We start from the raw sequence: 20,936 nt of genomic DNA on the forward strand, positions 1-20,936 counted from the left end.
TTCTCGGGGGAACGGGAATTTGCTCGTAAAAGAGATGCTCGGGAGCCGGGTATTTACTCCGGCAATAATACCCCCGGGGATTGGATACCATTTGAGTACGCGAGTCGCGACTATTGATTTCTATTAATCGCGACATTAAGTACCGATTCCCATCTCCTGGTATCCAGACGGACCATCGTGTAGTTTTTTTCTTACCCAGTTGCTGATGTAAAGAGACCTTGGGGAGGGGAGGATTGCGAAACATGCACGGGAGTTTGCTATGGGCATTATGTCACCGATGTGTCAGAGCTGCTAAATTTATATGCAGTTGGCAAAGCTATAAGGAGCCGGACGCCGTCTGAAATACTGGCAGACTTTCACAAGAATCACAGTGGTGGATGTGTAGAGGATACTGACATAAGCATGCTTGCCAAGAAATGTTTGCTGTCAATCAAGGATGTTAAATTGTGGCTTCAATACTTGACGCAAATTTCTGTGAACAGGAAAAGAGGTGAATGAAAAGCAAAAGCAACAACAGAAAAGCGGAGCAAGGGAAAGTAACTCAGGAACGAATTTCTTTTACTACATTTATTTTTTATAGGATCTCTCATATATCTTGTTTAATAAAGTATTAAAAAGTGTTCCTAATTTTCGTAATTTAAAATTACTTGGTCCCGGAGCGGGGCATTTGCCATTGGCAGCTTGCCCGGGGGCTGAGTATTTACTAATATTTTAAGAGGAGGAATATACAATTGTTGGTTACTATATAAACTGTTACTTTATACACCAGAATTTCGATCTCATCCATTATTATCAACACTCTGTCAATGAAACATTACATTAACTCAATGTAATATTTTTGTAACTTCAAAATTCATCTTCATATATACATGTAATGCCGTTTTAGGAAGTTTCTGTGTGATGATTCTCCGAGAAAAACAGTACTCGATGCGCGAGAGCAGAGCGTAAATATATATAGTGATATTGAAAAATCACAAAAACTACAGTTTCATCTCGACGTTGCCAATTATTGATCTTTTTACCCTCCTGGCGAACACTGACTTGTCAATTTCGAATTGGATAAAAAATAAAAATCGTTATGTAATGTAATTTGAGCAAAAGATGACTAATATAAGATAAGGAAAAATATCTTTCACTCGATGGACTGTAAAAGAATTCCCACAATGAATAAAAAATAAACACTATTGCCTCTTTATCGTAATACGTGTTATGTTTCAGCTAGGAAGTTCAAAATATTCCTGTTTTCAATCACTACTATAAAACCATGAAAGTAAATATAAAAAATGAAACAAACAATCGTTAACATTCCCCAGTTCAACGTTGTTGTCATGGAGATATCGACATCTCAAACAACTAAGTTAGTTTCATCCGAACCGTACAGACTAACTCTCACAGAACTGACGTGTACTTTATCAACGATGCTTTCTTCTTTATCTTTACGATAACTGATGATCTCTGGATTGCGGGTCAAGGTTAAGGCAAGGAACCACCTGGTGCGGGCTTGAGGTGAACATTTCCATTGACGGATACCATTTTCTGTAAAGTAATATGAACATTTATAATCATGTTCATTATAAACATATTTAAAGTAGATATAAATACTTACGTCTATCAAAGATTGTTTAACAAAATACTCGTAAAATAGGATTTCTAAATGCAGCTTGAACATGAAGATAGGCGATGTACGAAACATAACCTTAAACAATGCAACGCAGAAAATGTTTTGAGACATACTAAATGAACTCTAACCTCTCTCTGTCTTTGACAGGAATAAATATCACGTGATTAAAGACATCAATGACGTACCAGGATCAAATCGTTGAAAACCTTCAGGTAAAACACTATGATCCACTCTTGGTAACAATATAAGCCCAATTATCATCGCTTTTAAAATACGTGACAACGCTGACAATATTCCCATGGGAAGACCAATGAAGAACCAAAAATATGAAAATACTAAATATGTGTTCCTGTGTATGAGAAAATGTTGATGATAATAATTTATTTGTTAAAAATATTTTGATGATATCTTGAAAACATTTATTTCTACCAGTTGTTCATGGATATTACATTTTTATTGTAATCATGATCACGGAAAATTGTCACGGAAGTCACGAGAAGAATAAGTATTGACAATAATGCAAGAGCTAAAAAAACGCTAAAATATGACAAATCATAATGATTAATTGGGAGTTATGACAACTCGACAATTAACCAGTGAAATATATGAAGAGAAGGCAATGTAGTAGAATCTTCATTTTGTACAATCCATCATTCTGAAACTCTAACATTCACAAAAACAGCAGACATCAATTCTCTATTTAATGAGGTGAGTGAGTCTTTTCTGGTAAAAAACTGCAATATATTTGACAAAATCTTTAACTGAAACACAATTAAGCTAAGTTACAACTGCAAGCTGAAGCTAGAGACGAACATTTTAATAAACAAGACCATCAACGTCAACTAAACAGCCCAACAAAAGCGCCTCCGATAATAGAAAATTAAATTAATGCCGCAAGAAAGAAGAATGTTCTCAGAAAGAGTAGCGCTAAGCTAAATGAGTAGTTTATAAGCCATATTCACAATCCCAGTTACCAAAAACAAAAAAACTTACATCGGCAAACAAACAAAAAACTTGGTAGTTTACCAAGCAACAGTCACTACGAGTAAACAAGAAAAGAAACTTACATTATAAAACTTGTCAAAACAACCCTGCACTTGTCAAAACTTAACACACAAATAATAGTAAAAAACTAGAAGATACTGACTAATACAACGTCACAATTAGCTGACGCATTGAGCAAATAAAATTCTGTAACTTTTAGATCAACTTATGTCTTATACTTTTATTTTAGGGAATGTTCATGATCCGAATACACGATTGTAACATTGGGAGAAATTCTTACATTTGATTGAATTCGAGAGATTTTTTTGGGATGTATCATTACTTTGACCTGACGACCGGTAATGAAAAAATATCATTTGCATCCATATTCCACAATACAAATCATCAGGCCTTAAAACACTTCAAAGAGAAACTATTCACGAGGATAAAACCATTGAATAAAACGCGCAATCTCTCGTTTCCAGTCCCTTAGTGATAAATTGATCCAGTCGGTTGATGTTTGTGTATGTTTGTCTAAAGTTTTAAAAAAAATTTCTTTAACATACCTTGCTCCTTTGACACGACTCAAAACCCATTTTCGCAAGAAAGGAATCTTTAGACAGTAGAAAAATCCACAAATAAGGAACAACGTAAGCAATGTTATCAAATATCCTGAAATAGAAATATTTTATCATTAATAATTTTTTATTTCTCTTCTTAACTTTCTATAAGCTCTTACCCCAGAAAAAGTAGCCAATTTGAAAACTTTGATATCGTAAAGATTTTCCCTAGAAAATCGTAAAACGTTTTGTTCAACTGAACAATCTTTTCCTTACTTTGATGATTTAACTTATGATCATAAATTGTGAAGATTTTATTCCTTTTGGAATGCAGGATTTATCACCTTTGAACATTCGTAACATGTTATTTCTGAAGAAAATGATGAAGAGAAGAAAAATTCTACATTTACACTCTTAAATATTAAATAATAAGAAAATAAATGAAATATTACTTATGATTCTCCATAAAACGAAGAAGGGAGATGATACACCACAAAAACGTGAGAATCAAAGCTGAAAATAGGGAATCTAAAAAAATTTAACGTTTTATAAAAGAAAATATTGAATGAAAAAATGATTTCATGCATTCTTACACAATCTTATAAACAAAACTAACCATGAAGCCCAAGTAAAAGTTCAAGAAAAAGTTCAAGATAAAGTTTAGGTAATGAATCATTCTTGCGAGCTGACTCGATCATGGAGTTTAAAGGTTGAATAAAAAATACAAGGAAAAAAATTGTAATCTGAAAAACAATAACAAATATTTGTTATCAAAAGATAGGTACGAAATGCGTACATGTACATATATGAAACTGAACTAATAATTTAAAAAAACATAATGCCACAACCGACTTTTTTGGTACATTGACATGGCATTGATGCTAGCACAAGCCATTTAAAATGAGGTTTCACCCAAACGCTCAACCTTTCATTAATTTAAATTTTTTTAAATATTATAATTGATCTAATGACGCTAAAGTATTCATATTTGTTAATCAAACATGTCGAAAATTGTCTACTACATTCGTCCTGCAAAATCTTTGCTTTATAATCTTGAGGTCTGAGGAACAGAGTGTTTGTAATCAATTCAATTGATCACCGAAACATTTTATATCACTGTGGCTATGCCCTAGGTTCTTCAGTTTCAGCAAAACAACCATGAGACAAAAACATACCTCGTATAAAAAGATGTAACAAACTATCACCATAGAAAGAGTATGAGTTGAAAATTTGAAATCTATAAGTTTATTATAAAAAAACATATCAAAATATCTTGATAAAGAGAAATAACTGTTGTTTATAAGGAAATTAAATATTTTTTTATAGTAAAATCATTCTTACAGTTATGAGGATTATAGATTTTTCTTATATAAGATACCAAGGTAGAATGGTCAGGTGTTTGTCTGAAAAGATTAAACAAAATGACAACAACAAGTTATTTGCACCGTTTTTTGATAAAAAGACTAGTGATGTTACCTTGGATAAAAAATATTTTTGACATAATCATTGAACCATGGCAATGAAAGTTTTAGATTGATAGAATTATCTTTGGTCTGTAAATGTATTAAAATTTTACTCAACAAAACATAAATAAATCACTTTGTAATAAATATTAAAATACCTCATCATAGAATAGTTGACCAAAATTCTTTCTCTCTTTAAACAACACAATCAAAAATTTGCCAATAATAAATAGTTGACAAAGAATTACTGGATGTCTCCGACAATAGCAGGAAGAGAATCATTGTTCTGCAAATACAACAAACAAATGTTTAATGTTGCACAAACATTCAATGTTTATGACAGATCAGATAATTATCATATTTTTGTAATACAGGGATTATCACCAACCTCGCACTTCTGATAAAATTCAATATCTTTAATAATTTCTACCAAGAACCTGAAAACAATTAAAAATTTGGAAAAAGGTTGTCATTATACAGTTAGGAAACCAGATCATGACAATCGTCATTAAGACATAAAAACTTTTAACTTTAGAAATATAAACAAGATTACTGTAAACTTACAACGACAGACTGTAACTAAAACCCAACAATGATCCAATAATACGATAATGTGAAGCCAAACATCCAAAGATTGGATAAAAGAAAAAGGCAATCTCAATACAAATTAAAATGATGAATAATGCTGCAAATAAAAAATATGAATGAAGATAAATAAGACATATTCGTCGTTAATGTATATATTTAAATGAAGTACAAGAAATACTTACGTTTAAACCACCAATCGTTCCTGGGAAAATAAAATTTTCCTCAACAAGCAACGCAATAGAGCCAGTTATTGCTCCAAATAAAGTTACAATTGTGTTACGATTTCTGTCTAGAAAATCTATCGGACTACAACAGACCAATATGAAAGTTAAAGTCAGTAAAAAACAATAATTTTAAAGATAAATAAGTTTTAATTTATCAATAATACTTTTCTTACATCACAACACCAGGACGACCTTTAAACATTTCAGTTTTAAAGCTCTTACGACGATTTAAAAATGCTAATATTGTCAATATTGCAACCTGAAATGGAAAAAATATATTTATATGAAATGTAACAGGATTTCAAAATATTTCATTTGACAGAAATCTTACAGCAGGAATCAAAAACCAGTGACGGTAATTATCATCCACCAGACAATGATCACTGAAAATATAGCAAAAAAATTTGTAAGACTTTATTTTGTGTATTATTACACTAACTACAATACGTTTAAAGATGATTAAATCAATTGATCAGAAAAAAGTTAGCATATAAAAAATGATTTTTTTAAAAAATATGAAAATAGTTCGACTTTTCACTGTTTTATAAAATCGTGTCTCTCGCATCAACAGTTAAAAGGCAAAATCAACTAAAGGTCAAGCTTCACTTCTAAATCGGAAGGAGTATAAGATAAAACAAATCATCGATATACTGGAAACAGGGGCCGCGCAAGAAAGTTAATTGGGGGGGGGCATATACAGACTAGGGCAGCGCTCAGACTGCTACGCCGTGTTAATTCATGTCAGCAATTGATTTCAAAAGAAACTACTAAAATAGAACATTCATATATGAATTCCCCAGCCCCACACAATTATCGATCTTGCGCGTCTCCTGGGAAACTATTCAAAGTAAAAGAGGCAAGCACTGCTGAGCACTGATGATCCGTCATTTTCAAAGTAGTTGATCTACTTTTGACTGGACTCGATGGTCAACGTCGTCGTTTTCAAAAACCTCCGTTTTCGCCCGTAAACACAAAAACGACGTTATCAAAAATCTTCACTTCAAAAATATCCGTAAACGTGTGATGTATGAACGAGGCCCAACCAGTAGGCCCAACTCTCCACAGCCCCACAGCGCTGAGCAACGGAAAAGACTTGCAAGCAATTACAGTGTTCAATTTCAAAGCCATTGGTTTCATTCAAAATTTAAAGATAGATAGCATAAAATAAAAGATGTGCAGTTAAAAATGTCTAAATAATAGTCGCGCAAACGAAAACATAAATTTTTCTTTTAGAAAAAGCCACACTTTTCTTGCTCTTGACTGCGTTACAAATTACTTTTTCGAGAAACGCTTACTTTACTAACAAGCATTAGATTAGTGATTATTGCCAATTTCCATTTCAATGTGCAGATTAGCAGTTTATAAACCGTTTACCTCAAAGACGAAGACGCTGTTTCGTTGTTGCTCATTTCTAAATTGGAATAAACAAAAATAAATCGTTGTTTATGTTTCAAACAACAAATACTAACAAAGGGTGAAATGCAAATTAGAATCACAAACAGTAAAAGATATTCCAGTAAATTTAAGTCATTTAACCGCAATTTTATCAAAAAACGATTTCATATAAAAAAGAGCGAAGTGAGTAAATCAACCCAGACGAACCTCAATACTTTATCAACTTGTAAAGCGTTGGAATATTTTCAACAGCTGATTTCCAAAACGAAACCAATTTATTCGCAGATGAAGAAACAAAACACGTGGGGACGTCTACTAGACTCAAATTATAGGTCAAACAAGAAATTTGATATTTAAGTAAAGTTTATATTACAAGCATAAATGTGAAAATTGACATGTTGGGGGAATTTTAGGTCAAATTTGCCATGTTGTGACAAAATTAGGAGAATTTATAACGATGAAATCGTCACGCACACAGGTGAACTATATTCACTTTCTACAACAGGGAATATAGGATATAATTAAATAATATATTTTGTAAAGTTATAATTTATAATGCCAAGAATGAGTGTACGTCATCTGCAAAAGGGCAGATGACGCTCAAAATAGGGATAAATTAAAAACATATTCATTTGTCGGCAAAGGACGGGATTGGTTGCCGAAATGCATCGTGTCGTTTAATTTAGAGCTATTGGGTTAGTGCTCTTTACTTAAAACAGTTCTTTTAAGAACTAGCAACTTATTATATTACTTTTTCTATTCACTATGGTATTTGCTATCTTTAGAATTATTTTCAGATTTGTCACCACGACAAAGTCTCTATTTTATTAATTAAATGCTTAGAGACGCAACTGCTAGAAAAACAAAGTAAATTATAGTTTTTTTCTTATGCATGTGTAACCAGATACTTCTTTCAAATTGCGTCAATATCATAAAAATATTAACAATAGATTGCTGACGTATGAATAGCGTTAAGACTGGTTAAATGAGCTTAGGATTGAATGATGCCATAACTACGAAACTCTAACACTATAAAATTTAACTGAAAACAAGTCATAGCATTTATTAAAGAAATCGGCCATTGCAGTGATAATTGCTGCATAATTCCATCATCCAAAAGAAGGTGAAGTGAATTACTATAACCATAAAAACTCTGTTTTCGGATCGAACCTTCTTTTTGAGACAGCATACATATTTTCTTTAAAAAATATGAAGATTTCAATCCTTATCCTTACGTTTCTTTTACCGTTGAATCTTCCTTCAATCATCTTTTAAATGGCCAAAACCACGACTAACGCCCACAACTGTCTATTTTTTGTTCTTGTCAGTAATTCAGCACTTTTCATCTTTCACAGTTTCAATGTTTTTATTTCTATTTTTTAATAAATGCTTGTACTTTAATGGACTTTCTGTGCAATAAAATTCCTCTATCGCTTTATTCTAGTACCTGTCATATTTGAACTTTAAATTGAAAATTACATTTCTAGTTTCATTCATCTTCTCAACTATGTAAATATGAAAAGAACTATAACAAACGAAACAAACAATCATAACTCAAACAATTAAATTGGTTTTTTCCAAACCGAACGAATTATCTATATCAGAACTGACGCTTCCTTTATCGTTGGAAATTTTTTCTTTATCTTTACGATAACTGATGATCTGAGGATTGTGAGTTGATCATTACTTCAATTTTCAATCTCCTTAACTATCAAACCATGAAAGTAAATATAAAAAACAAAACAAACAATTGTTAACATTCCCCACTAAAACGTTGTTGTCGTGGATATAACTATATCTCACACAACTAAGTTGGTTTCATCCGAACTGGGCAAATTGATTTTCAAAGAACTCGTGCGAACTGGATCATTCAAAGTTTTTTCTTTATTTTTACGATAACTGATGATCTCAGGATTGCGGGTCAAGGTTAAGGCAAGGAACCACCTGGTGCGGGCTTGAGGTGAGCATTTCCATTGACGGATATCATTTTCTGTAAAGTAATATGAACATATTTAAGCATGCTCAATATAAACATACTTAAAGTAGATAGAAATACTTACTTCTGTCAAAAATTGTTTGACAAAATACTCGTAAAACAGGATTTCTAAATGCAGCTTGAACATGAAGATAGGCGATGTACGAAACATAACCTTAAATAATGTAACAAAAACAAAGTTTTCAGATCTACTGAATGAACTCTAACCTCTCTCTGTCTTTGACAAGAATAAATATCACGTGATTAAAGACATTAATGACGTACCAGGATCAAATTGTTGAAAACCATCAGGCAAAACACTACGATCCAATCTTGGTGACAAGATAAGCCCAATTATCATCGCTATGGGAATTCGAAACAATGCTGACAATATTTCCATGGGAAGACCAATGAAGAACCAAAAATATGAGAATACTAAATACACATTCCTGTGTATGAGAAAATTTTGATTATAATAAATTATTTGTTAAAAATATTTTGATGATTTCATGAAAACATTTGTTTCTACCTGTTGTTCATGGATATTACATTTTTATTGTAATCAGGATCACGGAAAATTGTCACAGCAGTCAGAGGAAGCTTAATTAATAATCCCACAGCAAAGACAACGCTGAAAAGATGACAAATATTCATGATGATTAGTTGAAAGTTACAAAAAGTAGTGAAAATGAAAAAAGAAGACAATGAAAAAGAAACGTTTTTTGTGCAATCCACTACATAACTTTAACTTTAAATTTAATTTTAACATGTAAACAAACAACGAAAAGAAATTTTTTAATATTTTTAATTCAGTTAACGAGTTCTTTCAAAAAACCATTTATTCTGAGTCCCTCGTAGAAACACAACTAACCCGGCTGCATGCCAAAAAAGCTCAGCAAAAACGCAAATATTAGACTTAATTGCTGCGAGAAAGTCAACATCACAGTAACCAAAGAAAAAAATCACATCAGCCTGATAGAAAACACTTTTAATAAAGTACTACTTGAACAACACCAGCTCATTCTAAAACAAATCAACACAACAAGTCATTGGAGAACAAATAAAAGCTAAAAAAGACCGACTGCATGACACGCCGTTTAAATCGCTGTAGCTTATATATCTTGGAGAAATTCACCATTATCTTCCAATATCCTATCGCACCCAGAATTCGATATAGATTATTTAGAAGGAAAATTACTTGGACTTTGACCTACCTTGCTCCTATAACATGATTCAAATTCCATTTTCGCAAAATGGTAATCTTCAGACAGTAAAATATTCCACCAATAAGTAGCAAAACAAGCAAATTCAAATTATATCCTGAAATAAAAAATGTTTTTAATTGTAGATTCCACTCGTGAGAAACGTTTTTGGTTTCCATAAATCAGATCTTCCTTAAATGCTTACACATAAAACCTTTCTTACCCCGGAGAAAATAACAAATTTGAAAACCTTGATATTGTAAAGATTTTCCCTAAAAAATCGTCAAATTTTGTCTTCAACTGAACAATTTCATTTTTACTTTGATGATTTAACTTACAATCATAAACTGTGAAAATTTTATTCCTTTTGGAATGAAGGACTTATCGCCTTTAAACATTCGTAACATGTTATTTCTGAATGAAATGAAGAAAGATAAGAATGATTCTACTTTTACACTGTGCAATGGTAATAACAAAAAAATTAATGAAATATTACTTATGATTCTCCATAAAACGAAGAAGGGAGATCGCACCAAATAAAAACATGAGAATAAACACTGCGATTAAGGAATCTAAAAAAATTCAACGTTTAATAAAAAAAATATGTAAGAAAGTAATAAAATGAATTCATTGTACTTATAAAAACAACCAACCACGAATGGCAGGAATGCTAAGAATAACGTCTTTCCAAGATGAAATTTGCTTGCGAGCGTTATAGTATCGAGCAACATATGTAATCTCAGTAATTGTTACCTAACAAACGATAAAAGGATTTGCTTTCAAAAGAAAACATAGGTCCACAATGCGTACACGGGAGTTACCTTGAAATTAAGAACTAATGTTATAATGTTAATGTCATAAAAACAGTCTTTCTTTTCTTTTAATTCTTGCAGAACATGACCCTATTATATGATTTAAATCTGTTTTTCTACATCATATGCTCGCAGTTGCAGCGACAACAAAAAAGAGCATCGAATTTCGCAAAATATTTTCAATAACATTTGACTGAATTTTTTACAACAATCATTCATCATTCCTCAACCATATAAACATGGAAAACTAGAGTAGCAAGCTGGAAGAAACATACAAAATGAAAACTTACTTTATATAAAATAATAGAACAAACCATAAACACAGATAGAGTTTGAGTTGAATATTTAAAATCTATAAAATTGTTGAAGAAAACATATCAAAACGTATAGTTAGCAAACTGTAAATTGTAGGGAAATCAAGGGAATTTAATTATTTTTCTTGACTTGAGTAAAATCATTCCTACATTTATGAGGATTATAGATCTTCCTTAAATATGATAAAACTTTGGAGTGGTCTGGTGTTTGTCTGAAAAGATTAAAGAAAATGACTTTAACTTTACAACAAGTTATATACATGCACCATGATCTGATAAAAAGACTCGTGATGTTACCTTGGATAAAAAATATTTTTGACATAATCATTGAACCATGGTAATGAAAGTTTTACATTGATAGAATTATCCTTGGTCTGTTAAAATATTAAAATTTTACTCAACAAAACATAAATAAATCTTTTTGTATTAAACAGTAAAATACCTCATCATAGAGTAGTTGACCAAAATTCTTTCTCTCTTTAAACAACACGATCAAAAATTTGCCATTAATAAAGAGTTGACAAAGAATTACTGGGATGTCTCCGACAATAAGAAGAAGAGAATCATTGTTCTGCAAATACAACAAACAAATGTTTAATGTTGCACAAGCATTCAATGTTCATGACAGATCAGATATTTATCATATTTTTGTAAAACAAGGATTATCACAAACCGCGCACTTCTGATAAAATTCAATATCTTTAATAATTTCTAGCAAGAAGCTGAAAAGAATTAAAAATTTGGAAAAAGGTTATTATGCAGTTATGAAACCAGATCATGACAATCATCATTAAGACATAAAAACTTTAAGCTTTATAAATATAAACAAGATTATCGTTAACTTACAACGACAGACTGTAACTAAAGCCTAACAATGATCCAATAATACGATAATGTGAAGCCAAGCATGCAAAGATTGGATAAAAGAGAAAGGCAATCTCAATGCATATTGCAATGTTGAATAATGCTGCAAATAAAGAATACGAATGAAGATAAATAAGACATATTCGTCGTTAATATATATATTTAAATGAATTACAAGAAATACTTACGTTTAAACCACCAATCGTTCCTGGGAAAAGGAAATTTTTTCTCAACAAGAAACAAAATAAAACCAGTCATCGCTCCAAATAAAGTTACAATTGTGTTACGATTTCTGTCCCAAAAATCTATCGGACTACAACAGACCAATATGACAGTTAACAAACCAGTAACAAACAACAGATCTAACCACAAACAAGTTTTAATTTATCAATAATATTTTCCTTACATCATAACACCAGGACGACCTTTAAACATTTCAGTTTTAAAGCTCTTACGACGATTCAAAGATGCTAATATTGTCAATATTGCAGCCTGAAATGGAAAAAACATATTTGTATGGAATGTAACAAGTTTTAAAAGTATTTCATTTGACAGAAATCTTACAGCAGGAATTAAAAATGAGTGACGGAAATGATAACGATCCTCCAGACAAGGACCGCTGAAAAAAGTAATTTGTATATTAATGATTTTCATATAATGATTACTATATAATGATTACTGCGTCTTCCTCGCAATAAAATTGTCCCAATAACTGCGGAGATGTATGAAAATAGAACATCTTTAGAAATCAAGCTACTGGGAAATTTCAATGCCAGATCACTTTGCTAATCCCATTTGAACTTGGCACATTACTTTACGTGTTTTCATGATAGAAATTGTTTTGCAAAGATTGTTTAACATATGTATATAGCTGACATCACTTTATAATGCTAGAAATACATTTGTTTGATATAATAAAATGAGTATAGTACAGACATGTTTACCTTGTGGTTGACGAACTTGGATTATTCATTGCTAAATTGAAAAATTATAGCTAAATTTCATTATAAGCATTTGTAAAGAAATTCGTCATATCTGTCTACAATAATGTTGTATACTTTAACAAAACAAAGAATATTTTTCAAAGGTGAACGCAAAAGACAATTATACAATGACTTAATTTATGCACTCGGAACATTGAAAATTCCAGTTTTAAAACTAACCTAAAACATTTGTTGCACATCACTAGAAAATACTCATTCTAAGACGATAATATACTGTCGTATATAACTACATAATAATATATTTAAAACTAAATATGGAAACAAAGTGGGTAATTTTTCCTGTAAAATATAAGCACAAACAAAAATAAAAAGCTGTTCCTAGTCCACACATTTTTCTCGTGTTCATAAGACCAATTTCAAACGTGACGGCACACATAGAAACAAACAACAATAACGATTCTGTCTTGTTTAAGACATTCGGAAGATTAAAAATTTGGCGTTGAAGAGCCTCAAACATTTCTACAGTACATCTCCTAAAGAAAAACCCATAACTTAAGGATAAAATACTGCTGTATATAATCATATACAAAAGATGGAAACAACTTTGTTAAAAAATGTAATCACAAACATAAGAAGCTGTTCTTATAAATTTTTTTCACACTTTCTCATGTTGATGATTTCCAATATACAAACACAGTAAACCAATCCAAGCTAACCTTATTAGTATTTTATCAACTTTGTCAAGTAATGCAATAATTTAATCCAGAAATGCCCAAAATTCTTATTTAGTATTGAGATCAATATTTTGCGTCTTTACGAGCATAGTATTCGGCAATAATAATTTGAAATTCAAAATAGGGGTGGATGTTGCAAGTGTAAGCACAATCGTTAATCACTGGAACGTAAAATGAACATTTATAATCATAATCTTTGTAAAAATATTTTAGGTAGATATATACAATTACTTCTGTCAAATATTGTTTGACAATATACTCGTACATAGCATTTCTAAATGCACGACAACTTTTTTGAAAATAGACATGTTTCGACATCTCATGATGCCATCTTCAGTATGAATGAAATAATAGGTGATACAGGGTTTATATAAAAGTAATATGATACATAAATTAGAACAATAAAAAGGAAATAAGATAATATAATGAGGAGCGTCCGAGCGTATTATAAACTAAATATTGTATTGAATTTAAAAACTTGAACATTGAGGTCAGGGTTAGTTTTGTTAATGTGGAGTGCTTCTTTGATTTTAAGGGTGAATGAGGTGTCGGCAGTGTCGATGATTTTGAAACAAGAGGGTGAATAGTTGGTTTTGCATGAGTGAGATTTAAGAAGGTGTCGGTAGATATGAGAGTTTTTGTCTGTTGTGGTATGTTTCCTGATTCTGGTGGATAAATGGCGCGAAGTTTCGCCAATGTATCGGGAATTACATCCCGCGCAATTGAATTCATATACCACCATAGATTTAATTGAATTAGGGATCGGGTCTTTAAATGAAAAAACGTTTTTGATTTTGAACGGCGTTGTAATCATGGATCGTCAAATGTACCGTAACTCCTGCCTTAAAATCATTAACAATACAGCAAAGTTTACCCCACTCAAAGAAGACGTCACACTACCACGTGAAGCCAAACTACAACGACTGTTAAGGAAGCTTCTAAAGAAAGACTCTATTAGCAACAAAGTTTATAATGATATCTTCCCCAGAGGTTCTCAACCCTCACGCTTCTATGGTTTACCGAAACTTCACAAGAAACGAGAACCAGAACAATCGCCTCCACTACGACCGATAGTTTCATCAATCAACGCATACAATTATAATTTAGCTAAGTATCTTAGTTCTCTACTAACACCACTCATACCAGATGACCACTCCACTAAAGATTCTTTCACTTTCCTCGACGACTTCTCATCTTTCAACTCATCAACTTCTTGTCACAAATTCTTCATCTCCTACGACGTTGAAAGCCTATTTACTAACATACCACTTACTGAAACCATCAACCTAGCAATCGACTTAATATTCACTCACAGCCCCACGTTCAGTATAAACAGGACCGACCTCACACAACTGTTTTTAATAGCAACAGCACAGACGCATTTTTTATTTAATGGAAAATTTTATGACCAGACGGACGGTGTTGCGATGGGCTCTCCCTTAGCTCTCATACTTGCTAACATTTTCATGGGCTCACATGAACGAAACTGGCTAAACAACTACAACGACACTAAACCACTATTTTACCGCAGATACGTTGACGATATTTTTTGTGTTTTTACTAACGAAACTGAGGCCATGAAGTTTTATAATTACATTAACACACAGCACGCAAACATTAGATTTTCTTTTGAAACTGAACAACAAGATCAACTGCCATTTCTTGACATTTTACTAACAAAATCTCACGACAGCTGTACAACATCAACATACCACAAACCAACGTACACAGGACTTCTGACGAACTATTTTAGTTTCACACCACTTTCATACAAAACCGGACTTATACGCACACTAATCGACAGAGCATACAAACTTAACAATACGAACAATGGCTTTCAACGAGACATAAAAAACATCACATCCACTCTCTTACGAAACTCTTTCCCACTTCACTTTATTAACAGAACCGTAAAATGATATCTCGACAACAAACATAGCAACAACCTCAACCTAGACACCGAAACTCCAGACACGACGATCACAACCAACACAAATGAAAATTCCAAAATAACAACTCTATACTTCAAACTACGATACATCGGACATTACTCACGACACACACAACGCAGACTTAGGGCCTGTTCACACTGGTCGTTTAGATCGATCTGAGATCGATCTAACGTAAAGCGAGCTAAGTGTGAACCTTCGCTAAAATTTGAGATCGATCTCAGTCAGCTCGCTTCGAAAGGTGGTCTGAGATCGATCTGAGATCGATCCGGTTTATATGTGAACGTAAGTGAGCTTATTTCGATAGAACAGTTTCGCTCCCATGCCGTTTCCGCCAAAACGCGGACATTATTCTCAAAATTGAAAATCAAAACAGAGAAAAAAGCTTGGAAAATGTCGCAAAAACGAGAGGTTTGGTCAGAAAAACACTGTTTAGCCCTCCTCTCAGCGTACGGTACAGAAGAAATTCAACAAAAGTTGAAAGGTACCCACAAAAACGCTGATATTTATAAAAAAATCAGCATTATAATGAAAAAAAAAGGGATAGATCGTGATTGGACTCAATGTAGAACTAAATTTAAGCATATGAAATCTGAATACAAAAAGTTCAAAGACACATTATCACGATCAGGAGCTGGGAGAGGCAAGGAACCTAAATTCTTTAACGTTATGGACAATTTCTTGGGTGACAGACCAGAAGCAAGGGGTCTACAAAACGTCATCGACGTGTTCATCAGCTGATGCTGAAATAAAAAGCATTAACGGGCATGATGATGATGGTAAGTTATCGTGGATGAGTTGATATCGAGTGGTTTTTTGCAAATGAAAATATTGGTTTTGCGTTTCATAGCAGACGAGCTTACAAGAAAATACGGACACGGGAGGATCATTGAAAAAAATGTCCTCAGTGCGATGAGTTTGTGGAGCTTAGGTCAGCAGGAGCCCATGTTGGAAACAGCACTGCAGTATACGCTGATGATGTCAGACTTGTTTGCCCATATTGCGATTACATTGAAGCAGGTGAATAGTAGAGCATTGCATGTGTGTACTATATTTTGTTTTATTACGTCGTAACATTTATGAGATATGTTATGTAGATGTCAGTAACGCAGATGAGAAGTTACCTAGTGAAGCAAATGAGGAATCCCTACCATCTCAAAGTGAAAACAAATCAGTGCCAAGGAAAAGAATACCAAGGGGAAAGGCAAAGCCCTCCAGCAAGCAAGTGGCATTTGAGAATGCAATGAAAGAGCATAACAAATATCTCAAGGAGTCCGATGAAATGTTTTTGTCAGAAATGAAAAAAGAAGCAGAAAAAGAGCGAGAGTTGCGAAAGGAAGAGCTTAATGTTTATAAGGAGTCAATGTCACTTCTTGCAAATGCAATAGCAATGAGGTCTCAGCCTGTGCAACAACCATTCTACAATGTTCACCATGATGCTGAAAGTCAACAAACCTATTACAAATTTTGATTTAATTTAAGAACATGAGTAATTTAGCTATCATCAGCTTATTGTGTTATCAAAAACTCAGTTAAAGAATTTCTAATTTGCTCTGCACTTGCATCTGTATTCTGTAAAACAAATTCTGAAATTTCATCATCAGGGATAAGTTCAACATAATCTGAAAAAAGTTTGTCAGCTCTACTCTTACAAATATTGTGTACAACACAACATGCTGCAATTTTCATAGGCAAATGATCTAAATTTGTATAATTCTTGTTAAGTAGGCATCTGAATCTGTTTTTTAAACGGCCAAATGAACACTCCACGACTTTCCTTGCTTGACTTATGTAGTAATTAAATTTCTTTTGAGCAGGACTGAGATTGCCATCGTTAGGATACCTCTTCATCAACCATGGTAACAGTGGATATGCTGGATCACCAATAAGCATGAATGGTACATTGCAACTACATATCTCTTTTCCTCCCTAGAGTATATCAAGACCATGAATTTTGTAGTGGCTATTATCAAAAATGCAGTAAAATTTGCCTCTGACCTGAGATAAGCTTTTCATTATAAGAACAGAAAACTTACATCTGGGAAAGGTTTTCCTGCTTTAGCTTTTGCAAGCACTCCCGAGTTTAAAACTCTTGCATCATGGACTCGACCTAGCCACTTTTTGCAAATGTCAGTGAATCTTCAAAATTTTTTAAATATATATTCTTTTACTTTTTAAGTGTGTGTAATTTAATTCACTTTGTGTAACTTACTTACTCAACTGGTTGAAACACATGTCTAAATTAATAAGAAACCTATTTTACATCACTGTTGACCCCATGGGATCTAAAAACTGTTAGAATGTGAAAAATGCCAGTTGCATAACAGGGAGGCAAAAACTTTTTAAGTCAACCTTGACAAAAGCAGTACGTTTTGGTACCTGTATTGATGATCAACAATAGCTTGGAGAACAATAGAGTAGAATCCTTTTCGATTGTAGTAATGTTGTGCAGAATTTGAAGGTGCTACAATTTGAATATGAGTGCCATCAATGGCTCCAGCGCATTGAGGGAAGCCCCATTTCGTTAGAAAGGCATCAACGATACTCGGCAGTCTATCGCCCGTTGGCCATTTGATAACAAGACGCAGTAACACGTCAACAATAGCTTGGCAAACCTCGTTCACGATTTCACAGGCTGTACTTTTTCCTATACCAAAACGCCAAGCTAAAGAACGCAAGTCTTCATTGGTAGCCAAGTGCCAAAGACAAATTCCTACTCTTTTTGGCACAGGGATAGCCTTTCTGAAATTTGTATCTTCAAGCAAAAGAGTGTCATTGATCTTGTTGGAAATGAAATCGAATGTTCCCTCAAGGCTGAAACACACTGGGCAGTCGCTTCAGTCGCGCGTCCAAAGCGAATTGATGCGCACGCGTCAGTCGCTTGAACGCTAGGAACACACATGCAGCGACCATCGCGACTTTTACCCTGGCGTCTATTGAACATGGCGGTGATTTTAGTTTGTTACAGACACAGATATCACTTAAACTTTTTATTTTGGCCTTTATTATAGCTACTAATATATGAATATTTACTCAGTACAGACTACTATGTGGAGAAAAGAGAACAAGCCAGTTAAAACACGCCAATATGATCATAGTCCATTACGCGTATATTGTGGATAATCTTATTCTGTGCACTTAGGTTGTGCATTAGGGTTCCAGTTTGTAACTCCTATTGTCCCTATTTGATAAGTTATATAAAAACTGAAAGATTCCAGTGTGAATTCACTATATATTGCCTTCGTTTTCCAAGGTATAATCTATAAATTTCGCATGATGCTTATGACAGGGAATATGATATGCATTTAGGAAGTTAAAATGTATCTATTGGCCAATCAGTGTAAAGCGACTGAAGCGACCAATGTCAAAAGTTCAACATGTTGAACTTTCAAAGCGACTAGCTGACGCGACTAAGCTACTAGCTTAGTAACCACGCAAAGTGGTAGTTTTAGACGCGCGACTAAAGCGACTGCCTAGTGTGTTTCAGCCTTTAGACATACGAAAATTTTCTAGACACAACCCATCATCTTTCCACATATCGATAGTTTTTTCCCAGAACAAACCGGTGCCTTTGCTTGCATCCACCCAGAAACGTCTTTCACTCATTAATTTATTTCCTAGAGCGCCAATAAACCAAAAATAAAACAGGCCGTCCCTTCTTTTACTTCGCTGCTTTCTCAGTTTCAAACAATATTTCTTCCTCCTTACACGACGCATTTGCATCTTTTTGTGGTATTCAGATGTAATATTGAAAATGGTTGCGATTACTTCGTCCGCCATATTAGGATTGCAATAATATAAATACAACACTTTGTTGTCAAGGAAACTAGCTCGGTTTACGTGTAGCGTCAGATAAGTGTGAACGCACACAAAATTCAGCTTGGTCATTCACAAGATCGATCTCAGATCGATCTTCTCGGATCGATCTTAAAGTGAGCTAAGTGTGAACAGGCCCTTACAAACATTATGAAACGCTTCTGTACAGATATTGACATTTGACTAATTTTCACATCATTCAAAATTAAAAACCTTTTTTCATTTAAAGACCCGATCCCTGATTCAATTAAATCTATAGTGGTATATGAATTCAATTGCGCGGGATGTAATTCCCGATACATTGGCGAAACTTCGCGCCATTTATCCACCAGAATCAGGGAACATACCACAACAGACAAAAACTCTCACATCTACCGGCACCTTCTTAAATCTCACTCATGCAAAACCAACTATTCACCCTCTTGTTTCAAAATCATCGATACTGCCGACACCTCATTCACTCTTAAAATCAAAGAAGCACTCCACATTAACAAAACTAACCCTGACCTCAATGTTCAAGTTTTTAAATTCAATACAATATTTAGTTTATAATACGCTCGGACGCTCCTCATTAATTTATCTTATTTCCTTTTTATTGTTCTAATTTATGTATCATATTACTTTTATATAAACCCTGTATCACCTATTATTTCATTCATACTGAAGATGGCATCATGAGAGGTCGAAACATGTCTATTTTCAAAAAAGTTGTCGTGTATATTAAATGTGTATTGGCAATAGTGCTTTTTCGAAATTATTTCTAAATGCATATAAAACAAACACAGTAAATAAACCCATACGTACCTCAATAGTTCATCAACTTGTAAAGTGTTGGAAAATATCAACAGGTAATATCCAAAACGAAAACAATTTATTCGCAGAAGGAAAGACACAACACGAGGGCAGATAGAGGCGTCGAACATGAAATTTGACACTTGAGTAAAGTTTTTTGTGGGTAGCCGCTGAGCATGCGCAGAAATAAAGACTTTTCAAAACGTGATTAGAGAAAAGTAACAAAAACACGACCCTTGGGCTCAAAACACAATTTATTCCCTATATAATTATGTTGAGTAAAGTGATACTAGCACATCATTGCGATTCTTTTAAAGAAAAGAAGCCTGAGCTTCGTTTTATCACATCAGGTGGGACTGGTTTCCACACAGATTGTGATTCATCGCTTTCTATTAAAAGATCTGATCTCATGGCAAAAGTACTATGTCTCGCAAACTAATAATTTAGAACTATATTTCACTATTGTTACATTTAGAAATAGGAACTCATAAAGACTAGGGCAGCGCTCAGACTGCTACACCGTGTTAATCCATGACAGCAACTGATTTCAGTAGAAACTACTAAAATAGAACATTCATATATGAATTCCCCCGGCCCCCCCTCCCCCCCAATTATCGATCTTGCGCGTCTCCTGGGAAACTTTCAAAGTAAAAGAGGCAAGCACTGCTGAGCACTGATGATCCGTCATTTTCAAAGTAG

At 33.3% G+C, this 20,936-nt stretch overlaps 4 protein-coding genes and 1 long non-coding RNA gene across 6 annotated transcripts; all 5 read right to left on the reverse strand.

Moving 5' to 3' along the window:
- Positions 1-981: 981 nt before the first annotated feature.
- Positions 982-11,346, reverse strand: LOC124447697 (stimulated by retinoic acid gene 6 protein-like). 2 transcript variants are annotated; one of them, XM_046998676.1, is made up of 11 exons: positions 11,289-11,346; positions 11,115-11,176; positions 10,666-10,765; positions 10,509-10,584; positions 10,351-10,426; positions 10,236-10,284; positions 10,025-10,130; positions 9,340-9,441; positions 9,096-9,259; positions 8,896-8,985; positions 982-1,536 (listed from the first exon to the last, which is right to left on the reverse strand). In XM_046998676.1, the coding sequence occupies exons 2-11, from the start codon at positions 11,139-11,141 to the stop codon at positions 1,346-1,348; spliced, it is 981 nt and encodes a 326-aa protein (XP_046854632.1). In that variant the 5' UTR covers positions 11,142-11,176; positions 11,289-11,346; the 3' UTR covers positions 982-1,345. The 2 variants fall into 2 exon arrangements, with proteins under 2 accessions (XP_046854632.1, XP_046854631.1); XM_046998675.1 differs by lacking the exon at positions 982-1,536 and adding an exon at positions 8,183-8,825.
- LOC124447712 lies at positions 4,515-4,873 on the reverse strand. The gene is made up of 3 exons (XR_006948809.1): positions 4,787-4,873; positions 4,642-4,718; positions 4,515-4,568 (listed from the first exon to the last, which is right to left on the reverse strand). It is a non-coding gene; the product is annotated as an uncharacterized LOC124447712 (long non-coding RNA).
- Positions 5,199-7,152, reverse strand: LOC124447704. Its single transcript, XM_046998683.1, has 6 exons — positions 7,043-7,152; positions 6,815-6,851; positions 5,772-5,823; positions 5,614-5,699; positions 5,399-5,522; positions 5,199-5,313 (listed from the first exon to the last, which is right to left on the reverse strand). The coding sequence occupies exons 2-6, from the start codon at positions 6,847-6,849 to the stop codon at positions 5,296-5,298; spliced, it is 315 nt and encodes a 104-aa protein (XP_046854639.1). The 5' UTR covers positions 6,850-6,851; positions 7,043-7,152; the 3' UTR covers positions 5,199-5,295.
- On the reverse strand, positions 11,251-20,360 carry LOC124449303 (stimulated by retinoic acid gene 6 protein-like). Its single transcript, XM_047000236.1, has 10 exons — positions 20,250-20,360; positions 12,947-12,977; positions 12,567-12,621; positions 12,409-12,494; positions 12,191-12,315; positions 11,985-12,105; positions 11,812-11,860; positions 11,581-11,709; positions 11,436-11,512; positions 11,251-11,350 (listed from the first exon to the last, which is right to left on the reverse strand). Exons 2-10 carry the CDS (start codon positions 12,973-12,975, stop codon positions 11,251-11,253), a joined length of 771 nt encoding a protein of 256 aa, XP_046856192.1. The 5' UTR covers positions 12,976-12,977; positions 20,250-20,360.
- On the reverse strand, positions 17,088-19,409 carry LOC124449304 (protein ANTAGONIST OF LIKE HETEROCHROMATIN PROTEIN 1-like). The gene is made up of 4 exons (XM_047000238.1): positions 19,150-19,409; positions 18,009-18,443; positions 17,666-17,768; positions 17,088-17,558 (listed from the first exon to the last, which is right to left on the reverse strand). The coding sequence occupies exons 1-4, from the start codon at positions 19,407-19,409 to the stop codon at positions 17,139-17,141; spliced, it is 1,218 nt and encodes a 405-aa protein (XP_046856194.1). The 3' UTR covers positions 17,088-17,138.
- Positions 20,361-20,936: the final 576 nt, after the last annotated feature.

Source organism: Xenia sp. Carnegie-2017, unplaced genomic scaffold (assembly GCF_021976095.1).
Source record: "Xenia sp. Carnegie-2017 unplaced genomic scaffold, XeniaSp_v1 HiC_scaffold_23, whole genome shotgun sequence".
Taxonomy (NCBI): Eukaryota; Metazoa; Cnidaria; class Anthozoa; order Malacalcyonacea; family Xeniidae; genus Xenia; species Xenia sp. Carnegie-2017.